This window comes from Phalacrocorax aristotelis, chromosome 16 (assembly GCF_949628215.1).
Source record: "Phalacrocorax aristotelis chromosome 16, bGulAri2.1, whole genome shotgun sequence".
NCBI classification, from domain to species: domain Eukaryota; kingdom Metazoa; phylum Chordata; class Aves; order Suliformes; family Phalacrocoracidae; genus Phalacrocorax; species Phalacrocorax aristotelis.
The window spans coordinates 1752918-1763320 of NC_134291.1; the positions used below are offsets into that span (position 1 = coordinate 1752918).

The window sequence follows — 10403 nt, forward strand, 5'->3', positions numbered from 1 at the left end:
GCAGACGAGACCCTTATTGTGATATAGTAAAATTTATGTACAGACACACAGAGTTTTGAATACTTAAGAGGAGATAATTAATTAGGGTAATTTTTAATAAGTTGCTAAACAAAACTGTTAGAGCAGGTAGCATCTTCAGTGTTCATCAACACATTCCTGTCACCCTCCCAGGACTGTTTTCATCAATCATGCGAGAGCTGGCCAACATCACACATGACGGTCCCAAGTGGATGGTACTAGATGGAGATATTGATCCGATGTGGATTGAATCTCTTAATACTGTGATGGATGATAATAAGGTAATGAATATGAGTTAAAGAAGCAGGTGTTCCTTGACTGTGTGGTGTGATTCAGCCTAGGAGAAATGCAGACGCTGAAATAGCACCTCCTACAATAATGTAACTGTGTTTCTTCAGATATACCGAACAATACTGCACAAAGGAAATGGTGCGTGAGGGAAATAGCTCCAATAATGTTTACTTTGGAATTTCCCTTTTCTGGAGAGTTGGGCTCATGAGTAACCACAGATGTCTTGATCACAACTTCAGGCCCTTTAAAAATAGAGTGGGGTCATAATCCTACACCTTTTTTCCCTACGCTAAGGGAGTGCTGTTGATTCTGGGTCATGGAAGAGAGAAGGATCATTCTACTACCTGTTAGAAACCAGCTGCTTTGCTCAAGAAACTGGGCTGACAGCCATGAAGCTTTTTAGTACAAAGTGCTGAATGCTTTTCATTCCTGTCCCTGGGGGATGCGTTAGTCTGTCTGTCTGTCTGCCACATGCAGGTGTTGACCCTGGCAAGCAATGAGAGAATCCCTCTGAACCCAACGATGCGGCTCGTCTTTGAGATCAGCCACCTGCACACAGCCACCCCAGCGACCGTGTCCAGAGCGGGTGAGTCCTGGCCTGAGTTTCACACTGGCATTTGGCACGCACCAAGCAGGATATAGTGCCATTAACCAGTCTTTTGTTGGCCAGCTTGGTCCCTCTTGAAAGTTCCCAACCTGGGATCACAGCTACCTTTGGTGGACAGGGTAGGCTCCTAAAGCACATGGACAAACTGAGGATCCTGACCCCAAATCCATACAGGAAGCTGTCGTCATCTTAGAGATGTACCCAGAGATCTCTGACTGTTGGTGGGTGATCGTGGCTTCTGCACTGCCAAGAGAGTGCCCGGGTTGTACAAAGTCCTGTATGGGCTTGATGAGGAGATGGACAGTCTCTATCCCAAAGACATCCTGATCTTCTGGAAAAGTGCATGAAGTATGGGAGAAGGGAATGAAGGTGTCCCCTAGTTTTGCACATCAGGAAATGGGGCCCAGAGCAGTAACATGACCACGTTCTGAATTTGGGACAGGGTCATGAAAGGTGTCCTGGGGCACCCAGGCATATGTGACAGAGTTTTCGTTGTGTGAAAGTAGCTGAGTAAATCTGCTGGAGGAAAGGAATAGTCTCTGCTGTGTCCTTACTATATGTCCTCTCTTACCCTGGGCCTGAAGGGATCCTGTACATCAACCCGTCAGATCTGGGCTGGAATCCCCCCGTGAGCAGCTGGATTGACAGGCGAGAGATCCAGTCTGAAAGAGCCAACCTGACCATTTTGTTTGATAAGTATTTGCCGACTTGCCTGGACACCCTTAGAACAAGGTACCGTCTGAAGAGTGATTGTGTTTGTGCTGGCGAGGGCAGGGGGACACCTGCAGCTTTCCAACAGCCATGGCGTGCCGGGGTTGTGCTGCATGTGGTGGGGTGGCTGGTTTCCTCCTTGCTGCCGAGACCTCTGAGCATCGTTGGCTTAAGCTCAACAAAAGAGCAGGGTGAGGTGGGGGAGCCCATCCTTTGTTGGTCAGACCTAGTTTTCATCTGGTTTTCATCAGATTTTGATTTTATTATTCCTGTACTTCTTGTACCAGTTCTGTATTTCTTGGAAAGTAAATCGAGAAGATTCTAAAGAGAAAGACTTTTTGGTCTTCTGATGTGTCAGGCTAGACCTCAGTTCACTCCACAAGTTATTTTTCAGTAAAGCAGATGTCAGACCACTGACGAAGGAATGTTTTCAGTATGTGGTGTGGAAGGTGGAGAGAACAGATCCTCTTTTATCCTCTCCCCACTTCTCTTCCTGCCCCTTGGTGATGAGAAGGAAGTTGGTGATCGTGGGAGAGGGTGGGATTGCTCTACAAGCAATTCTCTCTTTAATTTCCTTCCTGATGTATTTGGACAAAATGAGGTCAGTCTGTGTGGGCACCCAGCCTGGGCATGTTTCATGGTTGGAGACCAATCCAATGAACATGAAGAACTTGCATATTTGGGAGGGCCCTGGTGTTCCTTGGCTTGAGATGGCTTCAAAGCGGTGCCCGCAGAGAAGTCGTATGGTCTTGCTTATCATCACGAGAGACAGCTCTCTTTTACTCATACTGTGGTGGTGACTGGCCAAAATAGAGTCCCAGCAAACTTGAGTAGGAAGCTTCTCCCATCCTCTGCTTCTTCCCATAGTTGCACCTTAATTTAAAAAAATTACAAAAAGAAAATCGGTGTACAATTGAGCATGGGAGTTGTCAGCCACAAAGGAGATGTGTCGGAAGGGGCTGTATTAGTGAAAGCAGTGGTCATTGCAAGTAGGAGTTAGACATTTTACTAGGGAGCTGCTCCCTGGCTGACCGAGGTGGTTATAGCCGTTGGCAGTAAAGTGCATCGGACATTTCCCACTCTATTTGCTGAGCATTGCAGCAGACCGTGAAATCCACAGGATTAGCTGCAGGCAGCCCTGAGCTGAGTATTTTGGTAGCTTGCTTAATTCAGAAATTGTAGAACCAACCTTTCAAATAGCTATAATTACTTTATGGAGGACTTCAGTGCTGCTACAATCTTAGTTTGGAATTCTGTAAGTGTAGCTTAAATGAATGTAAAATGGCAAGATGAAAGGGTTTATTTTATTACTCCTCTATTTGACCACTTTTGAACTCATTGTGTTCACAGGAAATCATTGCCTTTAGCGAGTCTTCCATTTTACTTCTTTCAAGAGGATCAAAGTTTTAAAATGCTTGAAACTTCTGATTACTGTTATTACTTGTATATGTGCCAGTGCCGGCATGTCCAAGGGAGAGAATGGGAGTTCTCTTTATTCCTGTACCCAGGAATATGACATGCACTGCTGACAAGTAAAATGCTAATATTCTGAAAAAGCATTTCTAGCCTTGCCTTCCTGGGTTGTAAGTGACTGTGGTGCTGGACCCAATTATAATTCCCGTGATTTCAACTCCCATCTCTTAGATTTAAGAAGATTATTCCCATTCCTGAGCAGAGTATGGTTCAGATGCTGTGCTATCTCCTTGAGTGCCTCCTGACGGAGGAGAACACACCTCCTGACTGTCCCAAGGAGCTTTATGAACTTTACTTTGTCTTTGCTGCTGTCTGGGCCTTTGGTGGATCAATGTTTCAAGACCAGGTAAGAAGGAAGATGCCACTTCAGCATCTTTTACACAGACCTTTTTTTTTTTTTAATACTTTCCAAAACCCAGTGCTGTATCAGTAACACTGTTATCCCGGGGCTCTCAGACAGGTGATAATAAACTAGAAACTTGAACGCAACAACTCGTTTTGCGAAAGCCCTCGTTACCCAGGGTGCAACAGCAGAGGAGAACGGCTGAGGGGTCAAGGGATAAAGGTGGAGGGATGTTTGCTTAGGCAGATGCATTTCGCTGGAGAGAAACATTAGGTTAATTCATAGAGGCCTGTGGATGTGCATAATGTGATGAAATTAAGACTGACTTACCAGATGAATAGAGCAGTGGAGCAGCCTTTCAGCCATCCGGCCGTGCGGGTAGATGTTGTGCTATATAACACAAACCAGCCGGTGCTCTGTCACCACTGAATTTTATTAAACATAGGTGAATGTCAAGAATTGGCTGTCCTCCATTTCTGATAGAAGTACATAAGCAAAAGTGGTGGTCAGCAGGGCAGGACGGGCTTTGGGGGTTATGTACTTCCACGTAAGTAGAAGTAGACAGTGGCTCTGCTCTTTGCTGGGAGCGTGCTGATGAGGTGGAGGGTGATGGTTCTAGGCACTCAGCTTGAACTCCCCTCCAGGCAGCCAGCTGTTGGGTGGTCTGGCATGAGCTGCTGGGCTTGGTCAGGCTGTTGGGGGATGGATGTCCACACCCAAGACTGTAGTGCTGGAGAGCACAATCCTGAGACCAAGATCTTCTTGGGCCAGGAGGATTAATCAGGCCATGGTTCACTACTGGGGTGTCTGACATTTGAAGTATGCTCATGTCCAAGAGGCAGAGGAAGGCAGGGCACTACTCTCCATGCGGCTTCCCACAGAGCATCTCTTCTACAGATTAATTGCAGCTGTCAGCCTCTGAATCCATCAGCTTGCATTAGACAAGGTGGGTGTGATCTCTTGCAGGGTGGTATTATTATAACACAGTTTTCTCAAGGTCAGCATTCGACACTGCACATTTTCAGGCCCCTTTCAGGTCTTGGCCCTTAAAACATGGGAGAAGCACAGACATTTCTAGCTGGGCTCAAACAGCTCCTTTGGCAGGAGCTGTAGCATGTGAACAACAGGAATCTTGGGAAAGATCTCCTCCAGACTTGCCTGGGGGAGGCAGGGTCATGCTGCTGCCTCTGACCTCCCTGTTCTCTATCACTCCCCAACGTCTTGTGTGCAGGAGTGGAGAAACGTGCATTTCCTTTCGCCCCCGTGCCCCTTTCTGCCCCATTTCCTGGCCACGTGGCTTGGCACAGTAGGTCTGTCTCTTGATTTCCAAGTAAATGGAAAAGCTGCTGCTGTTTTACAACTTCCAACTGTTAACAGTAATAATGAACAAGAAGACAGCGGGCTGTGTGTCAGAGCCCTGCTGCCACCGCTGCCGACATTGGGGCCACCCTTGGCTCCGTTCCACGGTTTTGTGCCCATGCTTGCAGGACGGCTTTCCACCCTCTGTTGTCTTTGCTGTTTCCAGATTGATGGCTATGCCTCAAATGAAAACAAACAAACAAAAAAAAAACACAAAAAAAGATAATTTTGATGTGACTGGTTGAGGGGCAGGCAGGAGAAACCTGAGGCACTTGTAGAGGGGACTAAGAGAGCTTGTGGCACCTGAAGACCTAGGTTTTGAGTACCGGGTTTACAGCAAGTAGGACAGGGAGCCGTGTGAGTAGCTTCAAAGCCTGTGGGTGGAAGTACACGTGGCATCTCCTGGGACTGCTCGCTCTGGTTCTGCCCGATCCCTGCTGGGAACCTGTCGGATAGTTGCACCTCTTGGTCAGAGGATACCTCGTCCCCAGGTCTGAAGAGTGTCACCCTGAGGTGTGGTCTGCCCAGTGACAGGACAGTGCTGTCGAGGGCTCAGAGACCCATACCTGGTCTCTAGTGGGCTTGTGGCAAGCTCTGTTTTGTCTGGTCTCCACGGACCTGACAGCAGAGAGCCTTCCCTGGCTTGGGTGGAGGTACTGCCGTTCTCAGGGGCTGCCTAAGTGCTCACTGTGTCTCTTCGTGTTTTTTCCATGTGCCTCAATGCTAGACCAAAAACATCTACTGGACTCTTCACCTTTGCTTCATGCCAAGGAGCAGATGTTTCAGGAAGTGATAAAAAGCACCGGTCAATCTCAGCTTGGTGCTCACTTGGTGCCATTGTGCCTCGCGACCACTGAATGGCCTGTGCGAGACCAGCTTTCTTGGTCCTTGTGGAGGACTTGGCCCTCCGTTTCTTATGTGCCAGCTGGGGAATACTCAGCCCTAGTGTTGTCAGCGCAGGGTGACTTAAAAAAAAAACCAGTGCAACAAATCCTGGGAAGCGCTGCTTGCCATTGCTTCAGCAGTACAAGCTGCTGCCTAATTATAGGAGCTTATATCTCCGTGAGCAAGTCGGCTGGAGCGCGGTCGCATGGCGGATGGGCACTGCGTTCCCCACGCCGTAGCAGAGCCAGTGCTGGCATCGCAGGCTTTGCTGCCTGCCTGGCTCCCCGGGGGCGGTGGCCTCGGCGCGGCGTGCTCTTGCTGCTGCGCGGGTCGCAGGAGAGGCTGTGCTGCGCGGGCACAGCAACCCTCTGGGAGGTTTGACTTTGAGGCTGGACTGTGCGTTGCTGCTTGTGATGCTCTGTAAATGTCAGAGCTGGGAGTGAGCGGATACAGCAGTCCGAGCGAAGGGGAGCCTGATGAAAAATGATCCAATATAAAATCTGTTTATTGCTCTCCATCGAAGGTGCCCTTCGTGCTGACCTTTTGCTGTCGAAATGTCAGGAGAAAGAGTCTGGAAGGCTTCCCGCTACTCCGCACTTGTTGGTGGAGAGCGGGGCCCCTTTATAAAAACGGATGATAGATTTGCCATTTCCAGGCTCTGAAATTAGTGGAAATCCATGTGGGGTTTTTATTAAGGAAGCAGTTTGAGTTCGACACCGCTCTGGCAATAGAGCTGGGGCTGGAGCAGCTGCACTTATCTGCTCAGCTAGGGAGGGCGGGCAGCCCATCACAATGCAGCTGCAGGCCGTTTGCCCGCGCAGGGGTAAAGGCACCCTTGTGAGAAAGCTTTTAGCAGTGATGCACGTCCCTCTCCACTGCAGGCTACTCTGCTGCCAGCGCCGAGGAGTTATAACAACAGGAGAATGGAGAATTACAGTTATTCTGCCTCCCTGAATAGCACGAGACTGCAAAATCACAGATACTAACAATGTGTTTTTCAAATCCTCTGGTCTTTGGATGGATGGTGGCTTGGGAAACTTTACAGAGGACACTTGGTTCAGTTCAGCTGCAGACCCAGGTTTCCTGATGGAGGCTTAGCAGTCTGTGGGCAATGTCTTGGCGGTCCCACCTGGACTTCTGGCCTGGGAAAGCACGTTGAATGGCTATGGGGAGGAGAGACACACAGATGACCCACGAAGAAACTGTACTGTTAAGACTGCCTAATTTATTCACCCAGTATTTCACCGACAACTTTTTAGTGGCACTTTCCCCCTCCTTCCCCCACCCACTTCTCCCCGGGGCAGAAGGCTGTAGTCCCCATTGTCTGGAAGCTGTTCGGGTGGAGTGACCTGCCCAATGTCATACAGGAGACCTGGGGCAGGGGAGGGGACTAAGCACATTTTGCAAGTCCTGACCAAGCATCTAAAGCAAAACTGTCACCCCAGCTCTTGAAAAAAATTAAGATGCTCAAAAATCTTCATGCATAGGAAGATATAATGGGGAAAGACAAGAAAGTGGGTGCTCCCAGGGTGATATGGCAGAGCCAAAGGGGCATGGTCATAGAATGATAGAATCATTTACACTGGGAAAGTTCTTTAAGATCATCAAGTCCAACCATTAACCTAACACTGCCAAGGCCACCGCTAAACCACGTCCCCAAGTGCCACGTCTACAGGTCTTTTAAATACATCCAGGGATGGTGACTCAACCACTTCCCTGGGCAGCCTGTGCCAGAGCCTGGCAACCCTTTTGGTGATGAAATTTTCCCTAATCTCCAACCTAAACCTCCCCTGATGCAGCTTGAGGCCGTTTCCTCTCGTCCCATCGCTGGCAACTTGGGAGAAGGGACCAGCCCCCCCCTCACTCCAGCCCCTCTCAGGCAGCTGCAGAGAGCGAGAAGGGCTCCCCTCAGCCTCCTCTTCTCTAGGCTAAACCCCCCCAGCTCCCCCAGCCGCCCCCCAGCACACTTGTGCTCCAGACCCTGCCCCAGCCCCGCTGCCCTTCCCTGGACACGCTCCAGCCCCTCAAGGCCCTTCTTGTCCCGAGGGGCCCAAACCTGAGCCCAGCATTCGAGGTGGGGCCTCCCCAGGGCCGAGCACAGGGGGACAGTCCCCAACCCTGCTGGGTCCCTCTCTGGTGCTTTTGTACACCAGTCTCTGTAATCCTGCTTCTCCAAAACATTGTGGCTTGAAAAGAGGCCAGATGACAAGAACTAAGTATTAATAGAGTGGTGTGATTTATGGGGAAAGGCTTTAGTATGCATGCTTTAACAAACCATGTCCACAGATGTAGACAGATGTTGTGTCCTTGTCTGTTGGAAGACGTAGGCACCAAGAATCAATCAAGCAGCCTGTTTAGTCATAGTCACATATTTCTCTTTTTCAAATTGATCCATCTATCTAATCTCAGACATCCCGAGGGTGATCAACGCAGAGGATGAATTATTTAGGCGAACAAATAGGAGTGATGAAAAGAAATTAAGAAAATAAAAAAATAGCCTTAATAACAGGGAAAAAAAGGATGTTTGTTGTGCTGTGCAATATATTTTAAAGACCAGCCCCACTCTGGTGGACTGGGACAGATAGCATTCTCCATCACTAATGAATTTCTCCAGACGAGCATATTTTCTCCACTTTTTGTCTTGCAGCTTGTGGACTACAGAGTGAACTTCAGCAAGTGGTGGGTGGCAGAATTCAAGACTATCAAGTTTCCCTCTCAGGGCACGGTCTTTGACTTTTACATTGATCCAGAAACAAAGAAATTTGAGCCTTGGTCTAAACTTGTTCCTCAGTTTGAATTTGATCCAGAAATTCCATTACAGGTATGTGAACCTTGCATGCTTTTTGTCTGGGAGGAATACATGCATTTTGGTGCCTGAATGTGGGCATTTCAGTGAAGTCTCATTAAAGGTCAAGCACTTCCTAATAAAGATGGCATCTTTTTGAGGTACAGCTTAAGTACCCATCTTTCTTTACTGTGCTTTGACTGTGAAGATGCATCCTCCATCCATCTTCCAAATATGAGTGATGGCCGTGGGGGGCGGGTTCAGAGCCACCCCCCGGCAAGCAGGAGCTGTTGTGCCCAGGGTGCAGGATGGGAGGTGCGTGATGGGGGGAACCTTTGGCCAAGGAGCGCAGCCTGCAGGATGTGAGACAAGGTGGTGACAAAGCCCCTGAGACACCATGTCGTCATCCTGTGCCTGGCTGAAAATAGAGATGTTTTTATGATTTGGACAAAAAAATGAGTTTTTGCAGGTAGTGGATTGCATTTGCCAGCTACACTTTTCTTTCCTTTTAAAGTGCCACAGTGGGTAGATCACTTGTAAAAATTGTTACCGTTTTAGCAAAATGTGTGTTTTGGGGGAGATCCAGATGCTGCTCCCAGCATCTGTCTGTCAAGATTTCATCTGTACACACAGTTTGATTTTAACGGCTAGCAGCGGCGTATCATTCCTTTCCTAGTGCAATCTAGAAACTGGGGTCACCCCACTCATTCCTGGCTCTCCCAATTTTACTTCTCCCAGAACATGGCTGTGGGGTCGTGGCAAGGATGGGGACTCTCACCTGCTCGTTCTGCCCCTCTCAGGCTTGCCTGGTGCCCACCACTGAGACGGTCCGCGTGCGGTACTTCATGGACAGGCTCCTGGAGCGCCAGCGCCCGGTGATGCTGGTGGGCAACGCCGGCACGGGGAAGTCTGTGCTGGTGGGGGACAAGCTCTCCTCACTGGACACGGATGCGTATGTGGTGAAGAAGGTCCCATTTAACTACTACACCACCTCTGCCATGCTGCAAGGTAAGGCAACGGCTGAGCCACGGGACCTCTGGCTGGCAGGTTACCAAATTCCCAGGGCATCCAGCGAGGATTGGAGTGGGACGTGCACTGTGGCGCTCCGGGGAAGACCTGTGGGTGCCCTGCCTGTGTCGTTTGTGGGCACTGCACTGACACCTGTGGACTCTTAAATCCCATCGTGAAAATCTCAGCTCAGCAGACCCCTGGTTTTGTGGAAGAGGATATTTTCCACCATGAGGATTTGAATTCTGAACAACACGACTCTGGTTCTGGGCTGTGCCAAAGCACACGCTTAAATCTGCTGCTATTTTGTACCATAGCTTGTACTTGATTTGAGGTGTGTCTTTAATATGCTTGAATTTAAAGCCCATGCTGAATAGGATGGGTTTCTTGGCTAGGATCCAAACTGTTCAGGGTGCAGTGATGGGAATTGCATCCCGGTTAGCAGTGAGGATGGTGCTAATGGGCGTGTGCAGGCTGTAAGCTAGGGCTGCCGGTTCCTGGTGCTGTCCTTCACGGCCTGCTGCGGCCTGATGTGCTCCCACGGAGCAGGTCCCGCACCCCACCTCCCCAGGGGCACAGGCCTTGCTGACCTTGGGGCTCTCAGGGCCCCAGGGAACTGCTGGAGCTGGGGAAGCCCATAGGAACATTGCTGGTGACGGTTTTGGCACGTCAGTGAAAAACGCAAGTTTGAGACCAAGATGGAGTCAGTTTTGCGCTGTAGTCTCTTCAGAGGCAAAGAAAAAGGAGAGAATCCTTGAAAAATTTCTCATTTTGGAATGATGTTTTCACTTTGAGTTGACATAAAGAGAGATAAAATAACTTTTTACATGTATTTATTAACCAGAAATGAAACAACAGGGTTTGTTTTGAGTTGAATAACAGCTGTGGGTCACCGTAAAGCAAAATGCTTCCTTTATATAGCT

The 10403-nt window shown here is 49.1% G+C and overlaps 2 protein-coding genes across 2 annotated transcripts in view; both read left to right on the forward strand.

The window, feature by feature from the left end:
• DNAH9 (dynein axonemal heavy chain 9) overlaps positions 1-455 on the forward strand; it is a 55200-nt gene extending 54745 nt beyond the window's left edge. The window contains exons 33-34 of the mRNA XM_075111673.1: positions 172-299; positions 417-455. Coding sequence (XP_074967774.1) covers positions 172-299; positions 417-455 — 167 coding nt within the window. The remainder of the gene's footprint in view (positions 1-171; positions 300-416) is intronic.
• Positions 456-790: 335 nt separating this feature from the next.
• Positions 791-9647, forward strand: LOC142065480 (dynein axonemal heavy chain 9-like). The gene is made up of 5 exons (XM_075111675.1): positions 791-895; positions 1501-1648; positions 3272-3446; positions 8335-8508; positions 9273-9647. Exons 1-5 carry the CDS (start codon positions 832-834, stop codon positions 9645-9647), a joined length of 936 nt encoding a protein of 311 aa, XP_074967776.1. The 5' UTR covers positions 791-831.
• Positions 9648-10403: the final 756 nt, after the last annotated feature.

Bases quoted from the DNA above. Each gene is read 5' to 3' on its own strand.
- LOC142065480 (XM_075111675.1), top strand. From the start codon at position 832: ATGCGGCTCGTCTTTGAGATCAGCCACCTGCACACAGCCACCCCAGCG. The intron at 896-1,500 runs GTGAGTCCTGGC...CTGGGCCTGAAG, and splicing joins AGCGACCGTGTCCAGAGCGG to GGATCCTGTACATCAACCCG. The intron at 1,649-3,271 runs GTACCGTCTGAA...CCCATCTCTTAG, and splicing joins CTGGACACCCTTAGAACAAG to ATTTAAGAAGATTATTCCCA.